A 15,160-nucleotide genomic window follows, 5' to 3' on the forward strand; every position below is an offset into this window, starting at 1 on the left:
CCCCCCCGCCGGCTGCCGCGGCGGCCAGGGGTCTGGTCGGGGTAGGGGGTCCCCCACCCGGGGACTGGGGCATCCCCGGCGCAGCGGAGAGGCGCGGAGCCCGCGGGGGGCGTCGATTGCGCTGCAGCACTCGCCGGCTGAACGGCGTGGGTAGGCAGGCGGTGCGGCACCGGGGCGCCCCGAGGGCAGGGCGCCCCGACTTCTCCCCGGGGGAACCCCAACCCGGAGGGGCGCCCAGAGCAGGCGCGCCCCCAGTCGCGCCGTACCCCGCGCACCCCACTTCTTGACAAACTTTTCTGACGCCCTCGCCCGTGAGGGTCGTAGTGAACATCTGGGCTGCCCACCGGGTCCCCGACCTCCCGGACCCTAGCCACGCTGACCTCCTGCCTCTTGCAGCCTCAGTGGCGACCTCTCCAGGCCGGGCCGGGCACCGCACGCGAGGCGAGCGCGGCAACCACAGACGCTCTCCAAAGGCTTCCGCGCCCCCCGGGGCACCCGGGCGGGGTAATGCCCTCGGTGATGGAGAAGCCCACTGCGGGCTCCGGGATCCTGTCCCGAAGCCGGGCCAAGACGGCGCCCAACGGCGGACAGACGCACTCGGAGGATGACAGCAGCGAGGAGGAGCACTCGCACGGTGAGCCCGGCGGCCTAGGGTTAAAGGCGCGCTGGCCCGGGGAGGGGGCGCGGAGGGGAGGCGGAGAAGTGTTGCGGACCCTAAATGGTTTCTGCTCCTCCTGGATTGCAGCCTCTGCATTCTCCCTCATGCCTGGGGCTGCCGGCACAGGGAATCTAGAGGTTGGGCCCCTGGCTGCCCTCCTCCACCCTGCCCCTCAGTCTCTGAGGGAAATAGGGTGCCTCCTTTGCACGGATTGGGTCCCCCATACCTTGCCACCTTGCAGGGGGACTGAGGTCAGACTGAGGCAGGGTCTAGAAAGATACCTCCATGCGGAGCTGTGAGGCTCATGTGGTGGGGAGGAGCTCCGGGTTCCCAGCAAGGCTGTGGTCCAGGTCTAGGGGATGCCCTCCAAGCCCCTACCCCCAGCCAGAACAAAGCACTTTGCTTTGGCCTGGGCTTTGAAACTGCCCTCTTAACCTCTCCCCTCCCCCCATGGCCGTGACTAGGCAGGGTCTCCCAGTCCCTTCTGTGGGAGAGTAGCTGGGGGTGGGGGGTGGAGAAGGATCTCCATGGGGGTAAAAGTGAGTCTTCTGGAAGGATGGGGATCCTGGGTGGTAGGGAAGAACTCCTGGCCAGCTAGCTACCTCTCCTGGCACATCCACCCTCCTTTTCTCCCTGGAGTCCTGACTGCCTCCCCCTGGCTCCACAGACAGCATGATCCGCGTTGGAACCAATTACCAGGCAGTAATTCCGGAGTGCAAGCCTGGTGAGTGGCAGGACTGGCAGTGATGGGAGGGGGTGGAGGCCAATGGCTTGGCCTGCAGCCCCACCTGGGGAGTCATTAGCTGGCTCCTGCTTGAGGGACAGGCCAGTGGGCGGGGTGGGTGGCCCTGTGGCATGGTTAGTTTTCCTGCTCTGTCTTCCTGTCTGAGTCTCTCTGCTCCTCCTTCCCTTCTGGGCCTCACCTACCAGCAGGACTCTGCTGCCCTGTGGCCTCCTGGATAAGCTTAAGCTTTCTGCTCCTCTGCTTTTCAGAGAGCCCTGCGCGCTACAGCAACAAGGAGCTGAAGGGAATGCTGGTGTGGTCGCCCAACCACTGTGTGTCAGATGCCAAGCGTGAGTGGGGTGGGCTCCCGTCCAGGCTCTACCCTGGGAGTGGGGCTAGAGCTCCTCTTATCCCGAGGCCAACTCTTTGCACAAGTGGACTGCTGCAGTCTCACCTACAGAAGGAGCATTGCCTCAACCCAGGAGCTCCAGACCAGCAATGTGAAAGAAGGGGCTGGTGGCTGATGAGTGGTCCTCCTCCTCCCCAGGGGTGGCTTATCCTCTCTGCCCCCCTCCTCTAAGACCCCACTCCTTCCCCTGCAGTTGACAAGTACATTGCAATGGCCAAGGAAAAGCATGGTTACAACATTGAGCAGGTGGGCTAAGGTCTTGAGGGGTGGGTTTGGGACGGGACAGTACAGTGCTGGGGTGGCAGAATCTGAGCTGCTCTGGTCCTGGGCCAGGCGCTGGGCATGCTTCTGTGGCATAAACACGACGTGGAGAAGTCACTGGCGGATTTAGCCAACTTCACCCCTTTCCCTGACGAGTGGACGGTGGAGGACAAGGTGCTATTTGAACAAGCCTTTGGATTCCATGGCAAGTGCTTCCAGAGGATCCAGCAGATGGTAAAGCCCTGTCCCTGGCCTGACCATCCTCAGCCCCTCCATCCTGACCAGCTTATCTGGGGCCCATAGTCTCAGGTGTAGCCCCACCTTTGGCTTTGCCTCCCCAGCTACCGGACAAGCTGATTCCAAGCCTAGTGAAATATTACTACTCTTGGAAGAAGACACGCAGCCGGACTAGTGTGATGGACAGGCAGGCACGGCGGCTGGGTGGCCGGAAGGACAAAGAAGACAGGTGGGCGCATGGGTCAGTAGCATGTAGGGCTGGAAGTACTCTGGGTTGGGCCTCAACTCATTCTCTCCTTGGCCCTGTGTAAGCAGTGATGAGCTTGAAGAGGGACGAGGAACCGTGAGCGAGGGAGAGCCAGATGCTGGAGACCCCAAGAGAGAGGTGAGGTTCCTCCCTGGCTGCTCTGCTCTGCCCACTGCCCACCTTTCCGTAGGCCCTGCAAACATCACATGTCCCTTCTTCCCCTATAGCCTCTGCCATCTCGGCCTCTGAATGCTCGGCCAGGTCCTGGGAAGAAGGAGATCCAGGTGTCTCAGTACCGCCACCACCCACTGCGAACTCGGAGACGCCCACCCAAGGGCATGTACCTGAGTCCTGAGGGCCTCACTGCAGTGTCAGGAAGCCCAGACCTTGCCAACCTCACACTCCGAGGTCTCGACTCACAGCTCATCTCCCTTAAGCGACAGGTGGGGGCCCAAGGAAAGGGGACCATGCAGAGGGGACCATCAGCTCCTGAGAACTGTTTTGGGGGCAACTGAGGTATAAGGCAAATGGTGCAGGCGCCATGCCTGGCTCTGCCTCACTGTCTGGGACTCAGGTTAAGTTGGCATTCTTTTCTGGGTCTTTTATTATTTATTTGTGTGTGTCTGTGTGTGTAGGTGTGCATGTGATGTGTGTGGGCAGATGTGTGCAGTGATACTTGAGGTCAGAGGACAACTTCACGGAATCTGCTCCTCGTCACTCTTATGTGAGTTCTGGGGATCAAATTCAGGTCATCAGGCATGTGTGATAAGCACTTTTACCTGCTGAACCATTTCCACAGCTCCACAGTCCCCTGGCCTTTTTTCTCTCTTTCTTTCTTTTTTTTGACAGGGTCTTGTAGCCCAGGCCAGCTTCAAACTCACTATGTACACTATGTAGTAGAGGATAAGACTGAGTTTCCGACTCACCTGCCTCCACCTCCCAAATGCTGGATATACATGCATGTACCACCCCACCCAGTTTACGAGGTACTGGGGATCATGCATGCTGGGCAAACACTTTACCAACTGAGCTATGGCTCCAGTTCTACTAGGTCTTAAATACGGAGGATCAGGAATTTAGGCCATCCTTGACTACATAGCAAGCTTAAGGCTAGTTTGGGATACATGAGACTTGTCTCATTTATTTATTTTATTTGTGTGTGTGTGTGTGTGTGTGTGTGTGTGAGAGAGAGAGAGAGAGAGAGAGAGAGAGAGAGAGAGAGAGCAGCATCTCCATTGTCAGGAAAATGTGCTTGCTTGATTTGGTTCTCTCCTACCATGTAGATAGAACATATTCTGTTCCCTGGGATAGAATTCAGGTCTTCAGATTTGGTGGCAAGTGCCTTTACCCACTGGGCCACCAGTCCTCTAATTTTTAAAAAGGCTGGGTTCTGTGGTATGTGCCTGTAATCCGAGCACTTGGGAAGTGGAGGCAGGAGGATCGTAAGTTTGAGGTCAGCCTGGGCTATGGGAGCCCTCCTCTAAAGAAGCAAAGGGAGGGGGAAAAAGAAGAAAAGGCCTGCCAGCATGGGAGAATCCCCAGTAGCTCCCTAGCAAGAGGCTGTGAGGAGGGAATGGGCTGCATGCTGCACCATAGACTACTGGGAAAGTTGGACTGGTGTCTGTAGAGAAATAGGGCCTGGGGTGAGGGTGGGGGATGTTGGCCTTCCTGGGTGCAGAGTTCCATGTTCCTTTCTCCTTCCCCCTTTTTTAGGTACAAAGCATGAAGCAGACCAATAGCAGCCTCCGCCAAGCACTAGAGGGTGGTATCGATCCACTCCGCCCCCCTGAGGTAAGGGTGCTCTGTAACTTTTGGTGCAAAAGGGGGTTCTCTGGGAGCAGGGCTTCCATATACATTCAAATATTTTTTCCCGTGTGTGTGCGTGTGTGTGTGTGTGTGTGTGTGTGTGTGTGTGTGTGTGTGTGAACTGCCATGGGCTTATGTGTGGCCAGCGGACAGCTTGTGGGAGTTGCTTCTCTTGTCGCACCCTGGAGATTGAACTCAGGTCATCAGGCTTGGGGGTGGATACCTTTCTTTACCCATTAAGCCATTTCCCTGGCCCCCACATACTATATTTTTGAGTATAAAGGTTATTTATATTCCTTGTTCTCCAGGCCAATACCAAGTTCAACTCCCGCTGGACCACAGATGAGCAGCTTTTGGCTGTACAAGGTGGGTTAGACCATGGCCAGAACTGAGAATCCCAGAGCTCTTTTACCTTCCCAGGAGCTAAGGATGGTGGGGAAGGGTCAGGGAAGTAGTTCTGAGGGGTATTTAACACTCTGCTGCCCTTTTGACCCTTGCAGCCATCCGTAGATATGGCAAAGACTTTGGGGCTATTGCAGAGGTGATTGGGAACAAGACTCTGACGCAAGTGAAGACCTTCTTCGTGAGTTACCGACGCCGATTCAACCTGGAAGAGGTGCTGCAGGAATGGGAGGCTGAGCAGGATGGGACCCCTGCGGCCCCAGTCCCCATGGAGGAGGCCAGGCGAGGGGCTCCTGTGCCAGTGACAGCCCCAGCCCTAGAGGAAGATGATGAGGTGAGTGCTGGAGCCCTCAGGAAAGGAGCAGAAGCTCCAAGGCTCCAAGAGCCGTCTTCTCAACTCTTTTCTCTCCCCTCAGGTCCAGATTACATCTGTGTCAACATCTGCACCCAGATCAGTACCCCCTGTGCCACCCCCGCCTCCACCACCCACCTCGCTGTCCCAGCCCCCTCCTCTGCTGAGGCCACCTCTACCTACGGCTCCCACTCTGCTCCGCCAGCCACCCCCCTTGCAGCAGGGCCGCTTCCTGCAGCCCCGCCTCGCCCCCAACCAGCCCCCACCACCTCTCATCCGCCCTGCCCTGGCTGCCTCTCGCCACAGTGCCCGACCTGGCCCTCAGCCTCCACCCACCCTGATTGGACCCCCCTTGGAACCCCCAGCACCCTCACTCTGAGCTCTGGGCCTTCCACCACCCAGAGGCTCCTGAACCCCTTTGCTGGGTATCTCTGGCATCACTGAGGACAGAAGGGACTAGGGCTTTTGCCAGGTCTTTCAAAGACCCAGAGTTGCCAGTTGGCACAGCCTGGACCTGTGGGTTCTGCATGTGTTCCTGGCAGCTGAGCTTGTCAACCCCCTAGCCAGGGGCTGGTGCTTGGGGCCTACAGGGACTGGAATGGCTGCCTCCTTGCCTGCCTGCTGGGGGCTTGGCCTTTGAGCCAGCCCTTTTTGTGTAGGGGTAGTGACCTTAGCATGGGGGATGGGGGGAGAGGACAGTTGGGGTGATGGCTGGCCTCACTCACCTTTTCCTCCTTTTAGCAATAAGTCAGGTGCAGTGGGGAGGGGGAGTGGGACTGGCAGAGGCCTGGTGGGAAGAATGTTGAGAAGCTGTGAGAGGGGCCCACTTTGCCCACCCCAGAAAATCTTGGAGAAGGGGGGAGGGTTGGGAAGTTATGCAGACATGGGTTTATTTTTCAACGTTTTTAAAAAAGAAATAAATGCAACCTCAATGTACCCAGGCTTCTTCCTGTGTGTGCCCAAGGTGGGAGGGAGCTGGCCACCCAGCACTGGCCTGCCTCCCCCAGGACCCAGACAGAAATCAGTTTTCTCCTGCTAGGCAGGCGGGCAAGCTGGCTGGCTGGGCCACATCTTGCCCAGGGGGGACTGAGTCCCTGCCCGGCTGGGAGAAGAAACAGGAGGAGGCAGCTCAGATTCCAAACATTCTCTTTATTACGTGTTTGATCCAGAGGAGAAACTAAGTGCAGGGTGGGGGAGGAGGGGGCTAGGCTGGGAGGGGCCACCTTGCCTGGGTGCCCCGGCCCCCACCCCCCTCGGGAGCCAAGCCGTGCCCTCCTGCCTCCTTGGAGCACCCGGGCTGTTCCTTAGGGCAGGAGGGGAAGGGAGGAGGAGCCCTTGGTCTGAGCCGGAGCCAGTGGAGCACGGGGCTAGAGGGCTGAGGTTGGCGAGGCCCCTTCCTGGAACCCAGGGACTGGCCATGTGGCTGAGCCAGGCCTGGGGGCCTAGGTGCTGAACGAGGGGGTGGAGTCATCATAAATCAAAAAAATAAAAATAAGATAAAAAATAAAACCCATCACAAAAAAAAAAAATGTACAACTCAGGTGAGGACAGGGGCAGCCTCTGTAGGACTCCCCCGATTTCTCAAGAACTGAAACAGCAGAGAAATAAATTAAGGGATGCAGTGGCCGCCACCAGCCCAGCGCCCGTGGCCACCACTCACGCTGGCTGGAGGTTGGCAAGCGGGGAGTCCCTCCGCCCAGCTGTCCCCCACCCCACGAAGGGCAGGGGCTCCCGGCCATGCCGCCCGTCCAGCCTTCCGCCAGGCGGCCGCGGAGGCCCTGGGCAGTCTCCTGAGAGGAGGGGCGACAGTGTCAGGAAGAAAAGGCAAGGCTGAGAGATGAGTGGTGCCCAGATTAATGCCAATGGAGGGGAAGCGGTGGGGAGCGGCGAGGGGCTGTGCTTCCAGACAAAGACTCCTGGCCAACCCGGCCGAGGAGCCGCGTCCTCCCCTCTGCAGCCCTGGGGTCAGCCCCGCCTTCCACCGGAGGGAGGGCGGGAAAAGATGGCACAGACTTGAGGAGGGGAACCAACGTCCCCACAGCAGCTCGTGGAAGAAAATGCCCAGCTCTGGGGAAGGAGGGCAGAGGATACAGTGTGGAGGGGCCGGGGCCCCGCCCGCCCTGCCAGGGCCTTGCAGGACCCCGCCCGCCCCAGCGCCCAGGCCTGCAGGCCGGCCCAGGGCGGGGAAGGCCACCTCTGGTGGGTCGCTGGGGGGAGGGGGAGAGGGGAGAAGCCCGACGTGGGCCTGGCGGAGGGCCTGCCAGGGAGCTCCACCACTCTTGCCTGAGTTCCAGCCCTGAGCCACCCTCCCGGGAACCCCACAGATCCAGTCTCGACTGTCCCGATGGGGCAGGGAGGAAAGGTGGCCGCTGGGAATTTTTTTTTTCTTTTTTTCTTTTTGGTAATAAAAAATTTCTTGGTTTAGGCGAAATACTCTGTGCAACCGCGGTACCGAGGGGGAGCCCTGCCCCCCCCGCCCCCTCCCCTTCCTTTGCCTCCTGTTGGGGGGAGAGGGGAAGGGGGAACTTCCGGGCAGGGGCGAATGTGAGGGGGGAAAGACCATTCCCATCCCCCACAAACATGGAAGAAACAAACCAGAAGGACCTGGGAGGGGACAAGTGCCAGCAGGGGAGACACCAATCCATCCTGCAGTCTGGCCCGGGGGTGCAGGGCTGACCTCAGCAGCCAAGTCCACAGGTGGTCTCTGCTGCCCCCCTCCTGACAGCCTGTTAAAGCTTCAGCTCGTTGGCTATTTTGGAGGCAATGTTTTTGAAGGCCATGGAGGTGCCCGATATCCGCTTAAACCGAACACCGTTGAGAGACAGCCGGGGCAGTTTGCACACCTCCATCTCCCACTGCACGAAGTTCTCGTGGCCTGGCGTGCCGTGCATGCACAGTAGCATGTATCGCTCGTGCAGCTCGCTCTGGCAGCTGTTCGCGTCCAGCACCTTGCGGATCTCCCGCATCATCTCGTTGGGCTCCATGGAGCTTGTGGTCTTCATACTCCACGTGAAGCGCAGGGAGCGGGGCTTGGCCTCCCGAAACTCTTCCTTTTCTTTGTCATTGCCTCCACTGCCTACCACGTGAGGTCTGTGGAGAGGGTGGAGGCAGGCTAAGCTGGGGGCTGAGGTGCCCCACCCATGGGGGAGCCACCCTGGCAGACAGACCCTGAAGCCGAAGAGGAAAACAGAAGGGAGCACAGTACAGCTGGAAGAGGGAGCACTCAGACCCTGGTCCAGGGGTGGCCCATGGGATGGGAGGAGGGCCTCTGGCTCTGGCCTCTCAGGATGGAGGGGTGAAGAAAAGCCAGCTGGGGTAGGGTGGCAGTTCCATGCTGTTTGTTACTGGCTCTTTTCTTTGCCAGGGCCAGGAGGAGTGCACTCAGGCGCAGAGTAGACTGTCCTCCAGGAAAGAGCTGAGGCAAAGTGCTTGGGGCTAGGAACTTGCAGCCCCAACCCCCAACCCAGGGCTCTGCTTCCACAGTACCCAGGATCTGAGCAGGGCCCAGAACCACTGCTGGTGGGTACGGGAGAGGGAAATTCTCTGAGGAAAGGAAGGCCCCAAGAGGGTGGCAGGGCAGAACCACCAGAGGAAGAGTCAGTGGCAGAGGAGCAGGAGGCTACGGCCAGCCTGGTGGCCTGGGCAGGGCCAGTGCTGGCTCCGGCCCTCTCACCTGAGCGTCTCCACTCGGTCTTTGCTTTCAGGTTCATTCAGGTTCCTCAAAAAACAGAGCGAGGGAGAGTTTAGTGCTGGGATCTCTTGCTCCTTCCACCACTGCAGACCCATTTGAGAGTGGGTCTGGGGACATGCCACCAGTGGGTGGGTAGGACCCAAGCCCAAAAGTCACTTGCCAGGCACCTGTAAGCCAACAGGGCTCTGTAGCACCGGGCACTGGTAGCTTGATTGTCCCTTTCTGACAGGGAGCCCCAGCAGGGGGCTGTCCCTCCCCATACTCCATACTCCCAGAGAGAAGTCCCAGCTCTGGGGGAGGTGGGTGTGGCTGTTCAGCAGCTCCCCCTCCAGCCCACAGCCAGCCTCCAGCTCTCAACTTGGATGGGGGCTGGGAGCAGAATTTTGTGCCAATAATCAGGTGTCAGAATGAAGATATGGAAGTAGAGGCCACACTATCCGTCTCTGTCTGGGAAGAGGGACTGGGAGGCTCGCAGGAGGCTCAAGTGTCAAAACCTGGAGTTGCATGGCAGACACCTGGAGCTTGGTGCCTGCGGCTGGGAAGACAAGTTCACTGTGCTTCTAACTCTCCTACTGCTGGAGGCCAGCCTGGCTGTTCTCACAGGGCAGGGGTTGGGCAAAGGCCTTGGAGAGTGACAAAGCGGTCTGGCCCTGCTGAGCGGCTTCTCCAGCTCCTACCTGGAGGATGGGTGCCTGGAGCTGGGAAACTGGGGACTGCAGGGAAAGGGAGGGACGAGAGGAAGGAGAGAGCAGCAGCAACACATGTAAAAGGAACAGGAAGACACAGACACACAGAGGCCAACAAGTGCACTGCAAGCAGGGCCCGGCTGTGCAAGGGAAAGGGCCCTCCCTGGCTGCTCTCTCCAGGACCCTGTGGGACAGACTCCCAAAGCGGTGCTGTGAGCTGAGGTTGGGTGCGGATGCCTGAAGATCCAATCTGGCCTGTGGAGCCAGTGTGCCTGCCAAGCAAACCAGTGCTCCTAACCTGGCCTTAGGCTGCACTTGGTATTTGGCCTGTAGAGGCCATGGCCAAGCTGAACCAGCCAGGCTCTGGCCCAGGAAGGAAGATGCCTGAGCAAGGCCTCGGACCTCCTGCTGTTTCCACCAGGCCTGGGGACAAAGCGCCTGAGAATACCCAGCTCCTCCTGACTCTCTGGCAGGCACAGGTGACATCTGGAGGAAACAGTCTGGAAGCATGACCATCCAGATGCTGTGCCAGGTGGGCTGGGTCAGTGCTGCAGCACCTGCCAGAAGGGGGTGCTGTGCCCCATCTATGGCTTCCTGGGCCTGGAGGAGTCAGATTAGCCTGGTGTCCCTGTAGTACCTCCAAAGTCCTGTCATGCCACAGACCAGGGGGAGAGGCCACAAAGCCCTCAAGTTCAGCAAGCCCGGGAAACCCCAAATGAGACATCATTCCAAATGCGCTTTAACCCCATGGACCATCCTTGTAGCGCATGCACATGACAGGGGAAAGGGCCAGAAAGGGGACCCAGTGTTGTGACCCAAACCTGGGTGGGTGTGAGGAGACAATCTTAAAGGGAGAGGCCCTGATAAGGTCTCCTCTCTTCTGAGGACATGTGCCTGTGGCCCAAGGAAGGCCCCTCATTTTCCAAGCCATTTGCTGAGGTACCCAAAGTGGCTTCTCAGGGGAACATGTGTTCCAAGCCCTGCCCGTGTGAAGGGGCAGGAAGGCTGGCTTGGGGCTGAGGCTCTGCCAGAGAAGTCTTTATCCCTTTAAGACGGCGGAGAGGAGGGCTACATAGACAGGTCAGCATATGGACAAGTAGCAACAGCCAGAGGAGGGGAGTTAGTGACAGAGGCAGGACACAGACACAGGACAGACACACACACACACATATACACGCACACAGAGCGGGCTCAACGCCTACCTTCTGGCAAACCTGAAAGACAGATTTCTAAAAAAACAAACAAAAAAGACAAAATAAAAAGAGAAATAAAAAACAAAAAAACAAAAACCAACAAGACGGTATGTGGATAAGCAGGTGGGAGTGGGCGTTCCAGGGTCAAGGGTCTCCCCAGTTTTAGAAGAGCCGCTCAGCGAGACGAGATGAGAGTCCTGGACTTCAGGTCTGCTCCCCCCTTCAGCCTCACCCCTGCATGCTGCGGCTTTGGATGGGCAGCTGGCACTGGCTACCCCAGCTGAGTGAAGGGCTAGGCAGCAGGGGTGGGCAGGCCTGCTCTCAAAAGGCCATATGGGCTCTGAGCTGTAACTCCAGGGTGGGGACGGAGAGCATCCCAGAAGGATCCATGGTTGGAGGCACCTTAAGCCTCTGTGGTGAGGGCTTAGGTGTGAGAAGGTGTGAGAAGCTTCCTGAAGATTCCCCACCTGGGTCCAAGCCGGAAAGGCACTGAAACCCTGGAGCTGCAAGAGGCCACATCAGCCCTCGGCAGTTATTTCATTTATGGATTTTGCCCTGGGATCTCCAGGTGGAAGAACATGGTTGCAGTCAGACATAACCAACCTGGAGGTGGGGGTGAGTGGAAGGAGGTCAAAGGGGGCAAGAGTAGAGACTAGGGAAAAATCTTCCTTGTCAACCCAGCCTGGCTCATGCCTCATGACTTTGCAGCTGCGTCACCAAATATAAGTTTCCATGGGAACCCAGGAGAGAAGAGGGGGCTTTTATTTTTGCATCTGAGTTCACACTCCCCTAGAGAGGAGGCGGCATCGCCCATCTGCTTGGGGCCATCAAATGAGGGGTGCCTATGAGGCGCTGGGGGAAGGCCTAAGAGGATGGGTCTGGGCACATAAGGTGATGACAACAACCCAATTTCTTGGTCTTCCTGAGGCCTCCTCTAACGCAGACCCCTCTCAGTTCCAGCGTTCCCACCTCCAACCCCGGCAAGAAGGAAGCCCTGGCCGCTGCCATCCTAAGCTCCCTGCTTACCTGCGGACAAACTTGGAAGTGAACTTGCTGAAGATGCTCCCAGAGGCCCCCCGCCTGCCCTGGCTGTGGCCAGAGGGAGAGGCTGGGGTCACACCATAGGGCAGATTCTGCTGATCCCGCACCTGTCGGAGCTGCCCAGCATGGAACGTGCTTCGACTGGACACACCTCTGGGAAAATTAGTTCGTTCTGGGGCTCCACCACTGCTGCTGATGTTGTGGGCGGAGGGGGAGGCAACAGGAACACGCTGGGGGGCTGTGCTATGGGAAAAAAGGTGGGGAGCAAAGGCAGACCTGAGGTGCAGGAAGTCATCAGCACTGAGCGCCTGCAACACCCCGTGATGGGGACGGGGATGGGGAATGCTAGGACAGAGGCAGCCGCCACGGAGGACACAGAAGGAAGGGGTGACCACTGAGGACAGCAGTGAGAAGTCTCGTGGAGGCAGAGGAGATGGTCTAGGGAGGGGAAAGGGGAAGACAAGGAAGGACCACGTGTGAGCACAGTACAGGCTGCAGAGTTGGCCCTGGACCCTCAAGGGGGCAAAAAGAACCATCTCTCAAGAACTGACTGTCCCTAACGAAAGGAAGGTTCAGCACGAAAACCCTTCCCTGATCTGAGAGAACTGGAGGAAAAGAACGTTACTGTTTTTGTGCCCTCTACTTCCTGGTTGCAGGGGACAGCGCTATTCCTTTGGCTAAGATGACAAGAATGAGGCAAGTCCCCGGGTGGAAAGGGACTGCAGGGCAGGGGTGGGGCACACCAAGGGGAACAGGTGCATCAGCTACCCCAGCACACTTGCCTGGGCCGCGGCACCTCACAGTTACTCTCCGTGGGGGGCAACCCAGAGGCCTTGTTGGGGTGCACGGAGGCCGACATGGATTTCTGGTGCTGGCGGGGCCGGGCCGCAGAGACCGCGGCAGAAGCAGAAGCCGTGGAGGCCCGGGACCCTGGCATGGTTAGGCTAGGAGACAAAAGCAGCGGAGAGGCCTGGGTTAAGGGTGTGAGAGTAAGAGCCTGGGTTAGGAAGCAAGGGCAGGGCCAGGGCCAGAGTCAGAGCTGTAGCCTCAGCAGATGCCGGTCAGGCCCAGGGAGCAGCTAGAGGCCAGTCAGAGCTAAGGACGAGCAATGGGAAGTGGAGGGCAGGGTGAGGAAGCAGCCAGGTAGGCCAGAGCCTGGGAAGAAAAGACCAAAACCAAGGGAAGCCAAAAACTGCATCCAGGCCACACTTGTCTTCTAGGAAATCTACGAGCAAGGACGTCCTTTCTATAGGAAGGACAGGGGTGCCGGGAGGAAACTTTCTTTAAGCACAGAAGAGGTGGAGCCAGGAATGTGACACACCAAGCAAGGCTGTAGGCACGGTGGGGAGCTCCGCTTCCACGGCCACGCTGAAGCCCTCACTGGGGAGCTCCTTAGATGGGCACTCTGGGCTCTGTCCTGAGCCGGAGCCCCAAACACAAAGCCGGAGGTACCTAGAGAGAAGGGCAGCTCTAGGCCTGGCTAAGTCAAGAAGCAAGAAGGCTGAAATGCCCATCAGTGCCCTACCCTTGGCAAATGTCAAGGAGCAGAGGAGGACAGGAGGACGAATGGCATGGAGCAGGGAGGAGTGGATGGCCAGACTGAACAGTGCCAGGACAGGACTCCAGGGAGCAGGAGCAGTGCTCTGGTGGGGCAGAACACGGTGCTACTGACAGACATCACTGTCCACTGTGAGAGAGCGGTGGCTTCCGAGAGCACGGCAGGCAGCCAGGGACTCACCTGTCTTTCCCATTCTGGATGGAGGCCTGGCCAAGGCTGGCCCTGTCCAAAAGTGGCGAGTTCCTGCTTCGGTTTGTGCTGGTGGAAAGGACGCTGTTCTGTGGGAAATGGAGGGTAAGAGCTGTCTCATAGGAAGCCAGTGTTGTTCAGTTATACTCTTCCCCACCACCTCGGTAGGTCCCGCCTAAGCACAATTATAAAAAGGAGCGCCTCCTCTGCAGCCCACTTTCTAGTACGCAGTAGTGCAGGAAAGGGCCAGGCCTCACCCAGGAAGAGCGGAGGACAGGAGAGAGACTGGGGCTGGGTGGTGGTAGTCATGGCTCACCGTGGAGGGGGTAGGGGTGGTCTTCTTCCTCTCCAGGCCAGGCAGGGGGCTGGCAGGCACTTTGGCGGTGCTGCTGGCTTTCCGTCCTGTCTCCCGGTCCTCCTCAGGCCGCTTATTTTCTGCGTTGTTACTCTGAGTCTTCTTAGAGTAGGAATTGGAGGTGGGAATGGCAGGGACAGCTGTGGGGCAAGAGGTGAAACGGGTAAGGCTGGGAGGCCACTGGAAGACCCACTGCAAACTCTCCTACCATCACACTCTCATTCACAGAGGTAGAAGGACATTGGTGACCTGGGCACAGACATGCTATTTATAAAGTAGGTGAACCAGGACAGAAACTGAGCTGTCACCCAAAGCCCGCAGAACTATGATGGCTCTGGAGAGGGTTAGTCCCCACCAAGAATACATACCCTGGTCGCTGGAGCGCCGCTGCTTGGGGTTGGCGGAGACGCTGCGCTGTACCTTGTGGGATGGGGATGGGGCACTGCTGTTGGTCAGATCAGCTGAAGGCCGGGGCTTCAAGGTGATGGTGTCACCTTCCAGCTGCAAGAAGAGAAAACATAGCATCAACGGAGAGCGAGAATGCTGAGGAAATCTGTCCAGACGTACATGCTTCAACATCCGCACACACATCCTTAACTCACATGAGACTTCATCCTACAAGACTAACAGAGACATGATGCTCCTGGAGCATACATGTCACACAAACAGGGACAAAAGACAGTCACAGACCTGCCCTAGAAAGCTATTCTCTCATCGGAGAAGGACACACATGCCAGCACACCCAGAGACACATGGAGAAAAGAACGTGCACATTCAGACTCAGATAACCACCCCTACCACAGAGCAACCTGGGCCCATATCAAGTGCCAAGAAGATACTTCTAAACAGAACTGAGTGGGGCACTGTCACCACCAGGGTGGGAGGCTGTGAGTGCAGGTGGGCACTTACAACCCAAACTAGCAGAAGAATAATTCAACCATAAAGCTTCCAGATCCATAGCCAGGACAGACTGCAGCATGGGGAAACACCCACATACAAAACCCAGAAAGAGGGAACACTCGGATGAGGCTTCCCATAAGACAGATGTAGCTATACACAGAAACTGAGATGGACTCTTCCAGACAGAGACAAAGGATCTCCAGACCAAGACAGAACTTCTAGCCAGGCAACCTCAGCCTACTCTAATCAACACAGCGAGATAGCTCAACTCACTCCCTCAGAGCCTGGCCCTGGCCCAGGCCTTCTTATTCACTGAAGGAGACAGTGAAGGGCCTTACCAGGGCCAAGGCCTCAAGAAGAGAGCACACGTACTTGAGACAGGGGTTTCTGTCCTCAGCAGGTGTTAAGAGGCAGGGCACCACCCACAGCAAGGGTGGCTAGGTCAGGGGAT

At 58.0% G+C, this 15,160-nt stretch overlaps 2 protein-coding genes across 10 annotated transcripts in view; one reads left to right on the plus strand and one right to left on the minus strand.

Moving 5' to 3' along the window:
* Rcor2 (REST corepressor 2) overlaps positions 1 to 6,032 on the plus strand; it is a 7,546-nt gene extending 1,514 nt beyond the window's left edge. The window contains exons 1-13 of one of the 2 annotated variants that reach the window (XM_008834174.3): positions 19 to 150; positions 397 to 634; positions 1,326 to 1,382; positions 1,652 to 1,732; positions 1,985 to 2,037; positions 2,125 to 2,286; positions 2,394 to 2,518; positions 2,605 to 2,674; positions 2,764 to 2,979; positions 4,250 to 4,327; positions 4,651 to 4,708; positions 4,843 to 5,078; positions 5,161 to 6,032. In XM_008834174.3, coding sequence (XP_008832396.1) covers positions 508 to 634; positions 1,326 to 1,382; positions 1,652 to 1,732; positions 1,985 to 2,037; positions 2,125 to 2,286; positions 2,394 to 2,518; positions 2,605 to 2,674; positions 2,764 to 2,979; positions 4,250 to 4,327; positions 4,651 to 4,708; positions 4,843 to 5,078; positions 5,161 to 5,475 — 1,578 coding nt within the window. In that variant the 5' untranslated portion in view covers positions 19 to 150; positions 397 to 507 and the 3' untranslated portion in view covers positions 5,476 to 6,032. Of the gene's footprint in view, positions 1 to 18; positions 151 to 396; positions 635 to 1,325; positions 1,383 to 1,651; positions 1,733 to 1,984; positions 2,038 to 2,124; positions 2,287 to 2,393; positions 2,519 to 2,604; positions 2,675 to 2,763; positions 2,980 to 4,249; positions 4,328 to 4,650; positions 4,709 to 4,842; positions 5,079 to 5,160 lie in introns of those variants that run through there. The other variant, XM_029564077.1, reaches the window with a different exon arrangement.
* Positions 6,033 to 6,588: 556 nt separating this feature from the next.
* Mark2 (microtubule affinity regulating kinase 2) overlaps positions 6,589 to 15,160 on the minus strand; it is a 73,620-nt gene continuing 65,048 nt past the window's right edge. For 3 of the 8 annotated variants that reach the window (XM_017798454.2, XM_029564076.1, XM_017798455.2), the window contains 8 exons: positions 14,178 to 14,310; positions 13,771 to 13,949; positions 13,446 to 13,543; positions 12,490 to 12,651; positions 11,693 to 11,950; positions 10,676 to 10,702; positions 8,770 to 8,814; positions 7,826 to 8,186 (listed from right to left, as the gene is read on the minus strand). In XM_017798454.2, coding sequence (XP_017653943.1) covers positions 7,826 to 8,186; positions 8,770 to 8,814; positions 10,676 to 10,702; positions 11,693 to 11,950; positions 12,490 to 12,651; positions 13,446 to 13,543; positions 13,771 to 13,949; positions 14,178 to 14,310 — 1,263 coding nt within the window. Of the gene's footprint in view, positions 8,187 to 8,769; positions 8,815 to 10,675; positions 10,703 to 11,692; positions 11,951 to 12,489; positions 12,652 to 13,445; positions 13,544 to 13,770; positions 13,950 to 14,177; positions 14,311 to 15,160 lie in introns of all 8 variants that reach the window. The other 5 variants (XM_008834175.3, XM_017798457.2, XM_008834179.3 and 2 more) reach the window with 5 other exon arrangements.

This window comes from Nannospalax galili, unplaced genomic scaffold, assembly GCF_000622305.1.
Source record: "Nannospalax galili isolate Female #2095 unplaced genomic scaffold, S.galili_v1.0 scaffold1677, whole genome shotgun sequence".
Taxonomy (NCBI): Eukaryota; Metazoa; Chordata; class Mammalia; order Rodentia; family Spalacidae; genus Nannospalax; species Nannospalax galili.